The following is a 19344-nucleotide window of genomic DNA, read 5'->3' on the forward strand; positions in this document are numbered from 1 at the left end:
TCCAGGTCAGTCAGAGCTAGCCCTGAGAGCCCTATTCCAAGACAAGCACACAGAGGAAGAACACCCAGAGCGTAGGTATGGAGGCTTCAAGTGAGAGTACTGGAAAGGCCTCAGAATGACCAGGAGTAATGAAACCAGATCTAAAGAAGTGACTGAGGTCAGGACAGAGGGGGTGGCTGAGGGGTGACTTGGGCTACTGTGTCCTGCCTTCAGATAACGTGTCTCAGGGCTCAGCAGGGTGGGTGGGTGGCAGAAGCCAGCAGTCACCACCTGGGAAGCAGTGACAGGCAGATTAGGAGTTCAAAGTCACCCTCCACTACAGAATGAGTTCAAGGTCAGTCTCAGTTACAGGAGATCTTGTCTCAAAACCAAAACACAAGAAAGCAAAATAAATACTCTAAAAATCATCTGTAATGACAAAAAAGCAAACTCAAAGGAGCAGGGAGACAGTGATTTCTGATATCAGCTCTTGGAACAGAAACAGACTTAAAAAGAAACAGTAAGAGATGGTCTAACAACCTAACATGAGCTAAGGATTCAGCACAAATGGGTTTTTCTTTGAAGGGAGAAAACTTACATTGATGGGCTGAAAGAAGGGAATGCATTTACACTCAACTAATAAAAAAAGTGGAACAGCGTCATGCCTGCAGTTCAGGTATTTGGGAAGTGTGCAAGCAAGCAAGCAAGCAAATTGGTCTTAATCGTTAATATGGCCTCACTTATTATATTTAATGCTAAATATTTTCTTTAAATGTTTATGGGTGGGTCTGTTAGTTTGTCTGGCTATAAAGTGGTTTCTGGAGACCTGTTTCATTAGTTGTTATAAAAACGCTTGCCTTTCAGTCCTATCCTCATGATGGCCCTCAAACCAGCTCTCCCAAAGTGACCAGCGAGGAAGCCATGGTCAGACTCCGTAGCCTCAGATTGAAGTTCTCATTTCTATCCCTGCCAACACAATTTTTACCTTTATTTCCGAGCCGTCAAGAAGAATCTAAGCTAGTCACATTAGGACACACTACTGTACACCTATGGTTTGATTTTAGGAGTAAAAACAACAGACTTTCTCCAAGCTCTGTTGTTTCGGGGCAGGGCCAGGCTTTATATAAACCAGTCTAATTTTCAGCACCGGGTTCAATAACAGCCCTACAATGATCATACCATGTAAAAAAAATATGCACAATGTACTCACTTCAATAATCTCCTTCTTCTCTTCATGGAGATGCGGGGATCGTGGGTAGATGTCAAGAAGGTGTGGGGAGGACTCGAAGTGCAATCTTTTGAGGTTTCTTTTATTAGGATCTTTGCAGTGCAACTGACTGAAGTTGGCCCTCCATAGCAAGACCTACAGAACCAAAGGCATTGGTAGTTAGCGGCCAGCATATGAAACCACAGTCAGACATCTAAAACTGTTCTGAGCAGTCAGAGACACACATCCATCATTGCTCTTCAATATTTTAGGCAGGGCAGGGAAGAGATTTAGCATTCTGAATTGCCTTCACTCCCGACTTAAAATTTCTACTTTGAGCTGGGTATGCAGGTCATGTACTTGGAAGACAGAGGCAGGAGGCCTTTCTAAGTTTGAAGTCAGCCTGGCCTATATAGTGAGTTCTATATATAGTTCACCAACATCACTAGTCTGTGATACACAGTGAGACCCTGTCTCAAAAATATCCCCCAAACCCAATCTAAACTAAACCAAACAAAATTCTTTACTATTTTATAAACTTAAAATATTTCTCTCTGCCCCTCACCAAATCCCCACACCACGCTTTTGACTTGACCATCATTTTGTTCAATAACCTGGCTATGAATAACTTTTTGGTCATCTCATGTAAACGTAGATTTGCCTCATCAATGATTTTAATTTATCATCCTTAGCGAGCTCAACATTTGAAGAAACAAGAAGTACAGACAAAATCTTAGACTCTAAGTTGGGTGAGAAGGGCATTGAAACGGGGCACTTGGTGTCAACTAAATGTATTATTGGGCATAAAATAGAGCAAGAGAAAATACCTGCAGAATTCTTAAAACTATTCAGTTGGAACTATTTCAACTATGCGACAGCAAACTTGACACTAAGTTAACACAAAACCCCACTGGTAATCGGCTCAACACACACAGGCTAGAAAGTGATGCGTGTCCCGTGGACATCAACGATTCCTTTATGCAAATCAGGTCGTTCGATCCAAATCAAAGGTGTACAAACCTGGGCATCCGCACCTCCTGACGTAAACAGCTCTCCATCCCGTGAAAATGCGACAGTAAAGACAGGACCCTAAGAGACAAAGGGAAGTAAAGAGAAGAGGATTGAGAGCTGATTTCTCATGGCCGACAGGACTGAGTGCCACAGTCTAACTTGTCACACAGCAGCTAGCATCCGACAGACACAGTCAGTAGCTGACAACGAATGGTGGCCAAGCGCAGATACAGAACTGACCCAGGTATGTTAGAACACAAGGAAATGATCATCGCAAAAGGAACAGCCATTTTCTCCTGTAAAGAATTTTTATATAAAGCTTTTTTTTTAAAAAAAAAAGTTTGCACATGTATAATAAGCTGGTAAGAATTTCTGTTTAAGCTTTTTCTAGCTTTATTCATTAAAAATGAACAATAAATATGAAGTAATGGCCATTACTAATGACCCTAGCAGGCTCCACTGGGCGCTCTCTCCTGAAGGCCGCGGGACTGTGAGGAGTCAAAGCCAGCAGTCCAGCCCTGAGGATGCCCAGCACAGCACAGTCGGAGGCCAGTGGGGAAGCTCCTGAAATTATCTACTGAGAGCACTGAAAATTGAACAATTCCTGTACTTTATATGAGATCAGTCTATCACAACTGGAGGAATTAGTTCTCATCTTGCAATATTAACATTTGTTTATTTTTTTTAACATAAACTAATAAACAAAGTTTTAGAGAAAACACTTTGCCTTATTCACATATATCCTGTGTTATTACTGAATGTGAAATGTATCCCATAGGTTTCTATGCTTGAACACGTAATGCCCAGCTGGTGGTGCTGTCTGGGGGATATGGAGTCTTCAGGAGGTGAAAATACGTCACTATGCGTGTGTGTCTGTGTGTGTGTGTGTGTGTGTGTGTGCGCGCGCGCGTGCGCACGCCTCGCAGTTTTATAACCTGGTCCCACGCCAAGTTCTCGCTCTCTTCTCTGTCTCTCTCTCTCCCTCTATGCTTCCAGACAGGTAATGCAACGTCTGACAGCATGCCCCTGTTTGCTGGGGAATATTATTTTAAGGTGTGTTGCTTTTGTTTATGCTGCATTTGTTTAACTCTGTGAAGCTGTGTTATTGTGCCTGTCTAAAACACCTGTGGTCTAATAAAGAGATGAACGGCCAACAGCAAGGCAGGAGAGAGCAAAAGGTGGGGCTGGCAGGCAGAGAAGATAAACAGGAGGAAAAATCTGGGAGAAAAAGGATCTGGGAACGAGAAATGAAGGAGGAGGACAGCAGCCACCCACCCAGCTACACAGCCAGACACAGAATAAGAAGGAAAGAAAGGGTATACAGGAACAGAGGAAGATAAAAGCCCCAAGGCCAAAGATAGATGGGATAATTTAAGAAAAGCAGGCAAGAAACAAGCCAAGCTAAGGCTGGGCATTCATTTATTTGAGAGCTGGGTGGTGGGCCCTTCAAAAAAGTCAAAGGAGCCAAAAGAACAAAGAGTAAAACAACCAACAATACTTGCTGCCATGATTACCCTGCCATGGTAGACTACTCTTTCTGGAACTGTCACGGAGTAAGGTCTTTCTCTCTTTAGCCACTTGCCAGGGCTTCTTATCAAAGGGACATGGATGCCATTACCAGCTGTAGCTCATAAATACCTTTACCCTGGAAGAAAATGCTATCTGTGTGCCAAGAGTGTTTCTCCTCAGCGCTGTTCTCTTTTTTAATAATTATGTCGTATTACTTTATAGATATCTCAGCCCTTAGCCATTGTCATTGATTGCATTTGCTTTCTCTGAATGCACGTGTCTGCACATGACCGAGCTGGTTCTGCTTTGTCCTAACCCTATTGTAGACCAGGGCAGAGCAGGAAGCTGGGCAGGACAGATCAGGCAGGAAGAACCTTTCTTTTCTAGACTGTAAAGCCCTTTCTATTTTGAGATGTGGGGAGCTTATATTCACCTAAAAGAAAATACCCAGTGCGTGAGGCAAAAAGGAAACAATTTGCTCTGAAAAGCTTACAAGTTTGAATATTTACCCATAAGAGAACAGTTTATAGACTTAAAACATATCAATGTTTTTCTAAACCAATTGAGAAATTGGTTTAGACAAAAAGAATAAGAAATACCAGAGCCAAAATATCAGCTTTCTCTCCAGTAACTTTGTTAAAAGGAGAATATTGCTTATCTGGAAGGCAAGTGGGTGTTCTAGAAATAATAATCACAATGAGCCAGGTGTGATGGCCTAGTTACAGGTGACACTGGCTGAAGACAAGTCTTTGCACAAGAATTATCGAAGGAAAACAGCAGGGGCAGGCGCCCAGCCTAAAGCAGGGGAGCAGAAGGTGTTAGGCTCTGATTGCTGAGCTGCTCTTAACTCACCAATCAGGATAGGAGGGATGGGGGCAGGAGCGAAAGGCTGAGTGTCAGAGCGGAGAGCCAGCATCATATAAGAAAGGCACATGTAACAAACGGGACCAAACTCTAAAGAGCATCTATTACAAAACAGAAATCTCAGTGTTGATACCGTATGTCCTTGAAGTGTGTATATGAGCCTTCCCTCTAGGAGATCCAGAATCTTGAGTGTCCCATCAGAAGAGGCCGTGACCAGGCTGTTCCCCGAAGGATGGAATGATAGACAGTTTACACCACAGCTGTGAACTAAGGGGCAGGAAATAAACACAAACAATTCAGACTTTCTTTATGACATCTTGACCATCCTAACGGTAGTTTGATATAATTGGCCTTCTTCCCTGTCAATCATTTGCAGCGAGGGGCTCTGAAGTTCGGAGCATTTGCAGTACTTTGTGAGCAGCGTTACCGTGAAAACGAGAATCGGCCCCGAAGCAGGGACTCTGTCACAGCAGAATCCTAGCTCCGCGAAGCGAGTTAAGTGTTGTGACGTCACGTGACACGAAGCTTCCAGTTAATGTGGCAGAATCGCTTCAGAAAGGAGAGTGTGTCACATAAAGAGAATCTTACTGGGTACACAGCTATAAAGTCTTTGGCTGTATCACCCCAAGAGTTAATAGCTGACTATCATCAGCTCATATAAGCTCTCTAATTCAGCCTCAAATTAAACTTAAAGAGCAATGGGGTGGGGGGCTTGGCATGAAGGAGTGGCGAGTGTGGAGGCATGTGTGTAGGACAGCCCTGGGTTTAAGCACAAGAACTCATTTCTGGACACCATCCTTCCAATAGGAGGCAGCAGAGTACAATGTCAAAAAGGGATGTTTTCTATACACGATGCTGTCCCACAGACTTAGGTTCATTTCTGTCGGGTTTTCTTACCCTTACAACCAAAGAAGTACTGATGCCTATTAGGAATAGCGACTGACTCTCACACAGAGCAGACAACCAGAGTTTGAAAACTACTACGGTAACTTGGTTTTTACACTCCTCACGTCAGTTTTAAAGCATCTTTAAAAAGATGCATGGGTGTGGGGCACGACCTCAGACGCCTCTATCTGTTCCGTTCCCAATGTGGCCACGCCAGATAGACCTCACTGTGCTTTGCAGCATTTTTCCTCTCTTTAATAGGCACACTGGGGACTTGTGGCCAAGCAGAGCTTTTAGGAGTTGCTGGGGCCAACGCTTCGGCCCTAAAATCTCTGGTCACAACTCTGTCAAGCTGAAACAGGATAGAAGACATCTTTTTGGCATCAGCCAACTCAAGCAAGCCCAGCCTGGGTGGAGAGGAGAGGCTGGTGGGCTCACACAGCTGCTGAAATCATTTTTATTCTAGGAACTTTCCCTATCTTTCCACTCTGGCAGCTCGCCAAATCCAAGCAGTCTAAGCAAAGTTAACTAAAACACCTCGCATTATGCCTCCAAGCGTGCTTCTCTAGTCTTTAAAAGCATGGACAATGGGTACCTAAGGGGAACTATCTTTGTACACTGTAAACATGTATTACTCTTACTGCTTAATAAAGAGCTGACTGGCCTAGAGGTGGACAGGAAGAGACTGGGTGAGAGAACTAGACTAGGAGGATGCTGGGAAGAGGAAGGATGGAGTCTTGGCAGACGCTATAAGAGGCAGAACAAGCAGGATGAGAAGTATGTACAAGAGGTTCGGGGCAGCACAAAGATGAATAGAAATGGATTAAGTTCTAAGAGCTAGCTAAAAACAAGGCTGAGCTATTGGCTGGGCATTTGTAATTAACAGTAAGTCTCTTGTGGTCATTTGGGAGCCACTGCTGGAACAGAGATGTCTCACCTACGGGGGACATCTCAAAACAAGTCCATCTACTTTATTTAGAAAACCTGTGCTTATTCTTATAAGACTTGTATGTATATATTTTTCAGGGTCATTTGTTATCAGATAGTCAACTGGTGTGCTCTTCCCTGAGAGAGTCTACTCTTTTCCTTATATTCCGTAGTTGCCTGTAGTTCCTCTGGAGCTTTCTGTCTTTCCATGTCAGCCATCCCTGTTGGGGTCACCCTAGTTCAGCTCATGTTTAGGCTGCCATGGGTGTAGCTTCTGACATATTTAGGAGACACAATCTCACAGCCTCTTTCTGTGGCTCTTATAAAAATCTTTTCATCCCCTCTTCTGCAATGATCCCTGAGCCTCAGGTGGAGTAGTTGTGTTGTGTACATACAAGTAACATTATACAGACTGAGCAGGTTGTAGTTATGATTTTAGGAACACACATACACACACACACACACACGTTTAACAACAATTAAAGAAAAAGAGGCAATGATTTGAAAGAAAGTGGGGGAGGGTGGGGTGGAGATTTCATAGGAAAGTTTGGGTTTGGAGGCAGGAAAAGGAATCGGGGAATAATACAATTTTATTATAATCTCAAAAATAAAAAATGTGTATAAAGACAAATATATATCTAAATAACTTCTGGATGATGTAGCCTGTTATTGATAAATTATACTGTTCACTAAATGGATGCAAATTTAAATGTATTTCTGAGACGAGAATTAGGACAGCTTGATGGCCATGATGCTGTCAATCATAATACTGAATGTAGTAAAATTACCAAGGCCATTTTGGCAATTGTTCAACTTCCTTTTTATAAAAAGATTTATTTATTTCAAAATGTTAGGTCTAAAATGTTATGTTTGCATGTATGTAAGTGCACTGTGTGTGTGCCTGGTGCCCACAGAGGCCAGAAGAGGACACTAGGTCTCCTGCAACTGGAGTTTCGGGAAGCTGTGAGCTGCCATGTGGGTGTTGGGAACTAAACCCAGATCTTCTACAAGATCAGCAAGTGCTCTTAACTACTGAGCCATGACTTCAGCCTCAGTTTTTCAACATCTGGAAGATTCTAAATATGAGTGTTCTAAGACATATGGTTTCCTCAGTCTTGATCCTTGTCCAAAGCACTTAGAATCAAACTCAGGAAAAAAGACCCTAATGTGGACTTCTTTCTGAATCCCATATGCCTTTAAATATCTGTTCTTATTGTTAGTGACTTCTATTTTCCTTGTAGATTTTATGCTAATATTCTGTATAAATATATCCTCTAACAAAATGACCTAAGCATGATCAAGATGCCAGGCTGTCACCCACAGGACAGACAGAACTGAATTAAGAATGACTTCCAGCCCAAGGGCCGTCTCTGCTTATTCGCTTTAATTTGGCTCCAAAAGGAAGGACGGAGTTAGGGAGTCTTCTGGACACTGGGTTCTTGTCATATTTCATCTCCTCTCCCTAGCTGACGCAGGGACAACTCTCATGCCAGCGACTAGGGACAGTTAAGAATAATCACTAGATGATTACTCAGCCATACCTTTGGAGAAAATTGTTCCTAGATAATTTTCTAGGGGGTTGTCTTCAGAGTCAAAATAAAGCCATTATTTCATAAATAAAGCATGCAAAATAAAGCATGGTGGTGAATACTTATAATCCTAGCACTTAGGAGGGCAAAGTAGGAGGCTCATGATTGAGGTTAACCTATAGGAAGACCCTCTCTCAAAGTGAACAACTAGAATTAGTTACTTGTATGAGCCCTTCCAAAAGCAACTAAAGCAAAGGGGGTATAGAGAAATGGTTCTTTTTTTTATTATTTAAAAAAAAAGATTTATTATCTTTACAGTGTTCTGCCTGCATGTATCCCTGTTGGCCAGAAAAGGGCACCAGATCTCATTACAGATGGTTGTAAGCCACTAAGGGATTGCTGGGAATCAAACTCAGGACCTCTGGCAGAGCAGCCAGTGCTCATAACCTCTCTCTGGAGCCATCTCTCCAGCCCCAAGAAACAGTTCTTAAGCATGGTTACCCGGCACCAACTCCCTTCCACTGGAGGTCATTCTTAGTAGTCCACAGCCAGAGCAATTACACAGAAGATGACTCCCTATAGATTTTATTTAATTGCATTTATTTGGCTTTGAATGCCAGCATTCTCCTTTATGTTGGTATGTGGACTTTTGGACTTGCACGACTGGCTCAGTTCACACGGATGCTCAGCCATTACAGCTTGCTCTCTTCTCAAGCACTAGTTTATGACTGAGCTAAGAAAATCTTCAGAGCCAGGTTGGCCAGACACTAATTCCCTCAAGATTGAGCAATAGCAAAACACAAGAAAAACTGAAATGGGAGCTCAGAAGCTGTTTTCGCTAAAATGCCGACTCCTTATTTGGGTCATAAGCAACTGAAAGCCAGATTTTCACCCTGGGAAAGATCTGGGATCTTGGCCCTCACTTTGTGTCTGCTCCTTACCTATGGCTAAAAATGCATATACAAGTCCTAAACCTGCGGTCACCTTGGAGCCCTGGAAACAGAAAACCTCTCAGAAGAGACCAGTCTCCTAGAGGAGGATAATGATCCGGGAAGGGGAGCCTCATGATGGGGGAGAAAGGAAAGAAATGTAGGAAGCAGATACATCCCTCCAGCAATAGGATTCAAATGGCTTTCTCTGACACGGATGCTCCGGCCAGCACGGCTACAATACGCACACCTCCTTGCACCCAGCCTCAGTCCTTCCTCTGCTTAAGACGGAAGCTCAGGTTGTTATCCCAAGACAGACTTGGGGGTCAACTGGTCCTCTGTTTCCCTTCCTGACATGGTCACACTGAATCCATTTTCTCTCTCGGCTTGTTTTTGTACCTCTCTTTCTCATCGTGTTTCTTCTGTTGGTGGCAGTCAACTGCTCTGCTCTCTAGCCAGCTCAAGCACAGCCTCTGACCCCCATGCAGAAAGATCTAAACCCAGCCACAAGCCTTTCCCATAGCATCCGTCCCATAGTGAAACTTCTTTCTGGTCGGGGAAACCATTACCTTGGTAGTGCTGGAGTAATTTGTTCACTCGTATATCCCAGATTTTCACCGTATGATCAGAACCCGCTGAAGCTATGCATGTACCGTTAGGGTTAAAGTCCACAAAATTTGCAAACCTAGGAAGCAAGAATATGACGGTTTGACATTTCAACTTCTTTACTTTCATTTCAAAGTTTGGATTGTTTATAATACGGTATCTCCTTAGAGGGCAGATCCATATGAACGTGCGAAGAGAATGAACTTACCCTACAGAATCCGAGAAGTTATTGACACACTGCTTGCTGGCGGTATCCCAAATTTTAATCGTTTTATCCTCACTACATGACACGATTAACCTCCCGTCGGGTGAGAATCTAAGAAGCAGAAGATTTTACATATGAGCAATACTGAATAATCACCACACATGTTCATGCCACACAGAAGTCAGGCTAAACAGAGTAGACAGCAGAGGCCACTGTCACCACACTACCTGGGCTGGAGAGCAAGGTTACTTGTAACCAGTATCTTTGCAACAATATATCACCATGATAAACACACTGGGGAGACCCTTGAAAGACCAAAGGTCACATAGACCAGCCATGTTCTTTTTTATTGTGTCTGTTTAGATTAAATAATTGATTCAGTTTTGTGGTTTTCCTAGAAGCTTTTGATTAAACCCTGCAATCCTTCCAAGTCAAATACCTTGTATTTTTAAAAACACTCTACTTCTTATTTGTTTTTTCATTTTCAATTGCTTATTTTCCACCATTATCTAGAGGATTCAAGAGATTTTTTTTCTACTCACCCCACCAATAAAATAAAATAGGTTGGTGGGTTGAGAAAGTGTAAGGGACACCAACCTGAATCCCAAGGCCAGTGGCTTCCTGGGCTTGGACCGAAAGCAGGACAGGTCACTCAGAACAGCCACTCTGTCCTGTTCCAGCTTTCCACCAGAGTGCCCAATTGGGGGGGAGGGGAGATTGATTCCAGACACCTTGTCTACAGCTCCTACGCTGTTTTCCATATTCACTCTTTATTTGTAACAATAGTTGCCTTTTCAAGACAGAAGACCACACAGAAACTGGAGTGAGGCTTAGGAAACTCTCCCGGCTTGTTGACTAGTTGTCCCGCAGCAGCAGCCAAGCTCAGGAAGGACGAAATGAGCTCACAGACAGGTGATGAGGAAGACATTTAAGTGTGGTTTCACTCCAGCCCAAAGTCCAGATTTCTGTTGGATTTTCAGTTTGGGTGTGGAATATAATTAAAGGTTTATTTTCTTTTCTCAGCACTCCTAACTCTTTCTCTTACTGTATAGATGTATAAGTTATAAGTAATTTATTTTCATTTACTGTTCATTGGTATTTTACCTACATGCATATCTGTGAGAGGAGTCAGAAGTCCTGGAACTGGAGTTACAGACAGGTGTGAGCTGCCAAGTGTGTGCTGGGATTTGAACCTGGGCCCTCTGGAATAGCAAACAGTGTTCTTAACTGCTGAGCTATCTCTCTAGCTCCCTAACTTATTCTTAAGAGAGACCTAAGCCGGGCGGTGGTGGCGCACGCCTTTAATCCCAGCACTCGGGAGGCAGAGGCAGGCGGATCTCTGGGAGTTCGAGGCCAGCCTGGTCTACAAGAGCTAGTTCCGGGACAGGCACCAAAGCTACAGAGAAACCCTGTCTCGAAAAAAACAAAAAAAAAAATTAAAAAAAAAGAGAGACCTAGAAATAATTCCTCATGACTGAAACTTTGAATCCCACACTTCAGAATTCATCATGTGAAAAGAAAAACAAACAAATATTACTGAGCTCTATGTGAATCAGCCTCTTAAAATATATGAAATATATTTTATTTTATATTTCATATAAAATATATGAAAATACTCTTTCAAGGAAGCAAATCTTTAATTATTAGTAGTTTTCTATGATTTTAAATCACACGTAATATTTTACTAATCTTTTCCTTAAGAAATATTCAAATATGGGCAACAATATTATAGAAATATTTCAAACAGAAAACCTTATCTGCTATTGACTTGGAAAAAAAACTTGACTCATTATCTTCATGGAACTAAAATTTTCACAATATAAATATAAGTCATGCAGGAATTAATTCAAATTTTCTTTGAATTTGATCTCACTATGTATTCTGGCTGCCCTGGAACTCTATGCAGACCAGGCTGGCCTCACAAAGCTCTACCTGTCTCTGTCTCCAGAGTGCTGGGATAAATGGTGTGTGCCACCACACCCAGCTATCATATTTCTTAATAAGCCTTATTTTTGGAAAACTACTTAATATGAACATCTTACCCAGCAAAAAAGATGAAGTTATTTCAAACATTTTGAGGAAGAAATGTTAAAACACTTAATCAGCAGAGGGGAGGGTGGAAGAGGAGAGAGGAGGAAGGAAGAGCAAAGGGAGGAAATTGTATAGTTCAAATAAAAACAGTAAATAAAATAAAAACATTTAATCAACAGGAATGATTCAATTGCAAAACATTCTATGACTATTTTTATTGTTGCTGTTGTTTAAGTGTGCTGGGGATCAAAATCTGAGCACTGTGTATGGTAAGCAGGCACTCTCATACTGATCTGTATCTTAGTGACATTATTGATCAGTCCTACCACCATCATCACAATATCTTATCCATATTTATTGAGCACATATATCACAAAATGGCTTTTAACACTTCACCTGTAGACACTAAGTTAATATGCAAAGCAACCCTATAGAAGAGATACTGGTGCTTGTCTGCACACACGGATGAGTGAACTGAGGCACGCAGAGGCGTGTGGTGGTTCAAATGAGAATTTTCATACTTCAAATCTCATGTATTTCACCACTCGGTCCCCAGCCGTGGTGCTGTTGAGGGATGTCTAGTAGGTGTGGCCTCGTTGGAGGAAGTAAAGCAATGAAGGTAGGCGTTGAAACTTTAAAGACTCATGTCTTTTCCCACTGTATCCCTCTGCTTTGGCTTGTTCAGGATGTGAGCTCTCTCTCAGTTGGCTGCTCCAGCCGCCATACCCATTGCCTGCTACCTCGGCCTCCCTGACATCACTCTGCATCTGTAAGTCCCAACAAACTGCTTCTTCTTAGTGGCCTTGGTCACAGTGTTTTACCACAGCACAGAAAAGGAACTAATAAAAAATTTCAAACCAGGAGTGGGGTGTCATTGTTCACAACTTGACTATATTGGTTTTTGGAGAAATATTAAAAGATTCTTGGTTCTGTACTAGAAATGTGTTTGTATCTGTAAGCAGAGTGCAATGGGCCATCCTAGTAGGAACTTTGAAGGCAATAATCCTGGGGCCAGTGCAGACTGTGGGGGCCCAGCTCTAAAGGTTTCAGAGAGGAACAATATTAACAACTGGCCCAGAGATTGTCTCTGTAATATTTTGTTAGACAACATTTGTCTGAGGCTAAATTAAAAAGTACTGGACTACTTTCTTCGGTGGAAGCAGCATAAAATTGATGTTGATATCTGTGGTGTGACTATTATTAATGACTGTTATGCAGGTCTACAGTGAAAAATACTACGTGGGGAAGAAAGAAAACAAAATATACAGTATAAAGGGAAACAGAGCACCTGAAAACTACTGCTGCAGTTAACACTGCTGGGAGACAGAGAGAGAGAGAGAGAGAGAGAGAGAGAGAGAGAGAGAGAGAGAGAGAGATTAGCACCAGTAAGTAGAGGCCTGATCTGCATTGAAATAAAGGAAAGGGTGACCTCAGGGCAAGACCCCACCCAGCATTTCCTCATTTCGTCCCATTTCTCCTTTTTGGAATGGTAATGGAAATGCATATTCCGTGACATTATATGTTGGAAATATACAATTTATTTTTTGATTTTACAAGAGGTGACGATCAAGAAATTGCTTTTTGCATTCTGATATAGCCCCAAGCCTATAGGTGCCAGAGAATAGAATGTGGCCCTTTGGATGTGAATTTTCCCATGGACTTAAGTATTTGAATGGGGCCCTAGTTGGTGATGTTTTCTGGGGGATGTTTAAGAGGTATGGTCTTGTTGGAGGCAAGCTTTCAGAGTTTAAAGACTTGTGTCATTTCTAGTTGGCTCTTTGTACATTGTGCTTACTCAAGATGTCAGCTCTCAGCTCGCTGCTCCGGAGACCTTGCTGAGTCTGCTGCAGCTGTGAGCCCATGAGTTGCCTTGGTCACGGTGTCGCAGCAACAGAAAAATAACTAAGTAAGGAAAGGGGTCCAGTTGGATCCAGGCTGTTGGTTTCCACAGCCAAACTTCTGAACCACTGTGTGCAGCTCTCTGACCAAAGGGAAGTATTTTCTAATGGCTAGCTTATGCAAAAGCACTGAAAGTTTCAGATAGCGTCTATGTAATCCCCATCCCGTGTGTTTTTGTGTGTGGGTGTTAGCATTAGAGAGAAAGAGGAAAGAGGGAGAAAGGGAAGAAGAGAGAGAGAGCATGAATACATGCTGTTATAATTTGCTGGCCTGGTCTGTCACCTGGATACCCTGTCCCTTTAAGAGACAAGCCCCACCCTCTCCAAACCCCTTCCCTTCCATGGAGGGAAGTCAATATCCCGCCTCCTCCAGCCTGACTGCTCTCTCTCTTTCTGTCCGTTCTCTCTCCCTCTCTCCCCTCTCTCTCTCTTCTCTTCACACCCTGCCTCTCTCTTTTCTTCCCCCTTCTCCCCTTTTCCCCTTTCCCCTTCCCCTCCATAACCCACTAAATAAACTCTATATCCAAACTCTCTCCGCATGATGTATCTGTCTCTCACCCACCAAGATGATCTGCCAAGGCCTCAGGGAACCCACCGAGGCCTTGGGTCATGTGCTCCTACCCCACGTGCGACTGGCCTTCCCCCAGTCCCCCCTTATATCCTTAAAGAATAACACAGGCACCTAGGTTTACTCCAGAAAGGTCTCTCACTGGGACTTGGGGCTCCCTGATTAGTAGGCTGGCTGGCTAAAGAGCTCCAGGGACCCAGCCCTATCCAGTGATCTCAAATGCGCATGTGCTATTTACATGGGTGTTGGGAATCAAACTCAGGCCCTCACACATGTATATAAAGCATTTACCGTCGTGAGCTCTCTTCTAGGCTTCCATTAAAATGGAAGGAAACCATGAGGCAGTGCTCCTGTGATATAGATAATTTTTTTTTTTAAATAACTAAATATCTATGTTGGGAGGCTAGAAGAATTGGAAGGGAGGGAATTCAGTTTAGACTTGAACAAAACACATTATATGCATATAGGAAATCTCAAACAATAAAACCGAATGAAAGGAAAAACTACACACAGTTACTGGTGTCTGTTAGCAGTGAAGTGAAACAAGCACGGCCTTTCTTTGTGGTGTTTCTCGGGGAGAACAGTCATTCATGGAGTCACTCAAAGTGTAAGAGAGTTTCCAGCACCGGGCTGCCCTCAATAGCAGGACCACAGTTAGATTTCTCTCTCACGACGCTTCCACAAATGATACAGTTATAGACATTGGTATCCCGGTATTTTTAACAAGACAAGCAAACAAACAAACAACTACAACAACCAAATTCTGTCCTCCAGAAGCTCCAGGGAAGAAACAAGGTTCAAAGGAATTTGTCAGTAAGGAAAAGCAGGTTCCCTTCAGTATTGAAAACTCACCCTAGGCAGGAGATTAAGGCCTGGGAACAACTTCCTGGCACTAAAGGTATAAAGGAGCTGTGCACCCCAGATCAGCAAAAAGGGCAGGAGGAGGCTGGGAAGCAGGTGCTGGGGGCAGGAGCGTCCAAGGCCTAAGAGGTCAGGCCTTTCGCCTCCCCCTTCACTTTAATTCCCACGCATGCCTCTCATTTGAGAGGGCAAAAGTGGGCATGTTGTTTTGTACCTCCTCTTCTCTTTGGTTTTTAATTAGAGACATCAAAAATAAGTTCGCATCCAAAAGACAGGTTTTTATTTGTCTGGACTTTCATGAGGGAAAGCTAGACTTGAAGTGTCAAGGCTCCAACACCATCTAGCAGGACTGTGATTTTCTCTTACGTGTCAGGAGGACCTGAAGTCTACACGGACAATTAGTAGGTTTTTCAGTCTCAATTCAGTTCCACCCAAACACCTTTGGAGACTCCAGGAATTAGTCAGCGGCGACTAATGGGTTCTCTGAATAGCACTTGACAAGTCAGCCCCAAATTACTGCTGGATCCCTTAACGATCACTGGCACACCAAAAGAATGGAGACATTTGCAGACGCTTTTTCAAGCAAAACTGCCTTACAGGTGTTTGTGAGTAGCTCAAATCAAACAGCAAGCGCTCTTTAACTTGGCGTCTATATAAAGTTGCTTGTCCAAATTCACACTCCAGGAGTCGTTCCCTTGGGATTATTTGCTTGCTTTCTTCTTTAGGCGAGGATGGAGAATCAATACCAGGCATAGGTTGATCACTGAGCGGTCAGAGCCCTCTTTTGACAGTTTCTGATTATTCAATAGATTGTCTATAAAAACATGCTCTCAGCATTTAGAGCTCTGAGGTCAAACAGCGTGGCTGTATGGGTTCCTGTCTGGTAAGCTCTCTGTGCTTAGCAGGAGGAGGAGGAAGCCAGATCAAAGTAATGAAATGCCCAGAACTGGTTCCACTCCACAGGGCAAATTCCACTCGCCCTCCTCCCCCTAGCCATGGAACCCTGTGAACTTCACTCTCACGTGGGATGCAGCTTTCCCTCGGTGCAGGGAGGGTTTAGACTTCAGTCGGATTTAAACCTCTCATACATGTGCTGCGAATGAGCAGTCTCAGACTTTTCTGCTAGGATTTGTGCTTGCATCCTAAGAGTGAAGGTCAAGGCAAGGAAGGAAACATTTGTATCTCCCTAAGTGGTAGGAAGAGAAGCCGGGTCGATGGTATTAGCAGGATTCATTCCTGCAACTCCAGAGAAACAAACATCAAGTGAAGATGATACACGGGGAGAGAGTGGCATCAGACAGGGATGAATGCTTACGTCATTTACCACTTACATGCCTGACTTCTCTCCTGGGATCCTCCCCTCTAGAGCAGACTCCAACACAATTCCAGTCTCTGCGCATCGGTTTCCTCCTCTCGCTCTCCGCCCTCTTCTCAGGAGACAGCTTCTCTACCCAGAAACAGTACCAGAAACTCACGGCTGATTTCCAGTCCCTTTCCATGTCTCCAACTTTCCCTCCACCATCCTGGTCCCCTCCAACTGCACCTGGCACTTCGCTCTCTCATCGTCCGCAGCAACACAAGTGATGAAATCTTCAATCACTCAAACGCTCTGCGGCTTCACTCTGGCTGCGGACAAAGGTCTGAGTCCTGCCTGCTGACTGTTAGTCTGTCTCCTCTTCTGCATTCCTGGGTTTTCCCTGGCCCTGGACCAATCTTGCTCTTCCTCACAAGCTGCCCTGATGCTGCTTCTAACTTTTTACCTCGTTTAGCAAAGGGGGCCAGGGAAGCAGGGAGGTGGTCTGCAGACTCCCCACCACCCAGTGCCCCTGCTTCATCCACAGATGTGTAGCAGAACACTTGCTGTGGGCCCCCTCACTCTCTGTCTCCGTCTCCAGCAGATGGCTTAGATCTCCTGCAGCCTCCCTCACCAACACCATCCCTTCGTCTCAGCCTCCAACTTCTGCGGCACTCAAGGAACCCACGGGACAGCTGGCCACCACTCCAACCAGAAAGGGATAGCCAACAAAGCTGCTAGGCAAGCTTCAGAGCTTCCTTCTCCCTCCTCTCCCCCAAGCCCAATCCCCCAGTCTCATCCCCAGCTCTGTAGCACACTGCTGGCTGTGGCCTCAACTCCCTTTCTACCCCCATTCTCAGATCCTGGTGGCACACCCGGCTTTCCTCCCTCCCGTAGAACCGCCCCCCCAGACCCTCTCCCCCTAGCCCACCTCCATCTCTAAGTGCCAGCTCCCACCACCAGGAAATACATTCTACTCAGAACCACCAATGACCACACCTGGCAGGCTCTGAGAAGCATTCCATTCCAGGCAACCCACACCCACCACACTCTCCAAAGAACCAGAAAGAACAACAGAAACCAAGGAGTTGAACACACACCCAATAGAGAGAAGACCAGACACCAGCATCTAGAATTAAAATCATCCGAAACTCAGACACTTAGATACCAATGTAAAAACACAGCAACAGCCAGGAAGATATGTTTCCACTAATCCCAGCAACTTTACTACTAAACATGCAATATAGCTGAACTGCTGCTCCAGTAGAGAGTCTAGTAGGATGAGGCGGGGCAAGCATGAACGTCAGGCCAGTCTATCTATATAGCAAGAGCCTGTCTCAAAACAAAACAAGATAAAACAGACAAACTCACAAAAGCAATGCAAAAATTGTAGAAATAAAATTACCTTTGATGGTCAAAAACATAAAATACATTAAATAGATGCTACTCACTACCCTGATAGCATTCCCCCAAATTATATGTAAATGTGCATAATGACCTTTGAACTTCACATAAAAGGGACTCCGGTATAGCCCCTGGAGGAAGAAGTGAAACACAGAACAATCGATGGTTGATATTTATTGCTACCCCACTATATGAGGAAAATACCTCCATTGGATTCATTTTCCAGGACAGTGACTGAGGCCCAGGAAAGTTAAGTTATGTGTCCAGGATCACATGATTCCTAGTGAGTCCATTTGCATAACTACACTGTGTTGCTTCTCTGCTCTGACCAGCCAATGGTACTGCATCACTGAGGGCGGGCTCCTGCTTCAACAGACAGAAAGTGCCCAGCAACAGCTGAGGTCAAAGAGCCACAGCCGCTGGCATGTCTGCACCCTGGCTACAGGGCTACCCGAGCAGGGAACTGATGGTGCTGTACCCTTGGCATTGATGGGTATGAATGAGCAAACTACTCCTGGAGATTTTCCCCATGAACCCCTCTTGCTTTAGCCCAGGTCTTATAAGCAGTCTTCTATATAGTATTTGGACTTTGTTGTCCAAGTTAAGAAGGCCCTCATCGAGGCGTGAGATGTTTAGGGCCTCTGGCAGCTGGCGGCGTATTATAAATACGAACCCTGGCCTCTATTCCAGACTTGCTCAGCATGATTTAGTTCCTGCTGACCTCTTGCCCCTTGACAGTGACTGAAAAGAGAACTTTACGTCCTGCCTTAGGATGCCCTCTCAGAGAAGACGTCCTGAGCAGTCTGGACTGAATGGCCACCTAGATAGTCCTAACTGCATAAGATGGGCCAAGATTAAAACAGAGGTAGAAAAAGAATCTGCAAGCATGCTGGAGAGCATACGCATAGAGCGCTGCCAAGAAGTGGAACACATTAACTTTCACCACAGTATTTATCAAGGATACTCCTCAGGGTGGTAAGGGCTCTGTGGTTGCATGAGTCACCCAAACAGCACCAAAACAAGGGTGGTTAAACAGTCCCCCCAGAACGGCGGGTACCAGCAAGAATTCCGTCACAGTCGGGCGTGTCAGTGAACACCCAGTCGGCCGGAACGAGACCCAACCAAAAGGTACAAGGAAAAGGTGGAGCTGCATATATGCCACGGTTAGCATGCATATATAATATCCCTGCATTTGTATTAAAGGCTCACAAAAATGACCTAATTCCGAAGAAACCCTTGGACGTTGCTATCAAAGTTCTCTGACAGTGCCTCTGCCTACACTTGGGCCATCCCATTCCATTTCTGGGTAATCATTCTGGGCTTCCCTGAGCCCATAGAGACAGTGGTTCTCATATTGCACGGGACTGTCTCGAAGGTCCACTTTCCAGATACCTACATCACCAGCTCCCTCTGCTGAGTTGGGTCTTAGGGCCAATGTCACACTAGTAGATGTGACTTGTCCAATCTGTGTGTGACTGTTAATATAGTTGTTGTTGGTCTTGTCTGCCCTTGGCATCAGGTGCTCTACCAGCACAGGAGGAGCTTCCCTGTTTCTGTTTCTCCCATACCCACAGAATTTAGAGCAGGGCCAGAGAAGAGAGCATGGCACAGATGACATACTTCTAGTTCAAAGTCTA

The 19344-nt window shown here is 44.1% G+C and overlaps 1 protein-coding gene across 1 annotated transcript in view; it reads right to left on the reverse strand.

The window, feature by feature from the left end:
* Poc1b (POC1 centriolar protein B) overlaps positions 1-19344 on the reverse strand; it is a 79760-nt gene that overhangs the window by 30940 nt on the left and 29476 nt on the right. The window contains exons 5-9 of the mRNA XM_005358124.2: positions 9655-9762; positions 9410-9525; positions 4704-4837; positions 2207-2275; positions 1190-1342 (exon numbers count right to left, since the gene is read on the reverse strand). Of these exons, the coding sequence (XP_005358181.2) occupies positions 1190-1342; positions 2207-2275; positions 4704-4837; positions 9410-9525; positions 9655-9762 (580 nt within the window). The remainder of the gene's footprint in view (positions 1-1189; positions 1343-2206; positions 2276-4703; positions 4838-9409; positions 9526-9654; positions 9763-19344) is intronic.

This window comes from Microtus ochrogaster, chromosome 24, assembly GCF_000317375.1.
Source record: "Microtus ochrogaster isolate Prairie Vole_2 chromosome 24, MicOch1.0, whole genome shotgun sequence".
In the NCBI taxonomy this organism is placed as follows: domain Eukaryota; kingdom Metazoa; phylum Chordata; class Mammalia; order Rodentia; family Cricetidae; genus Microtus; species Microtus ochrogaster.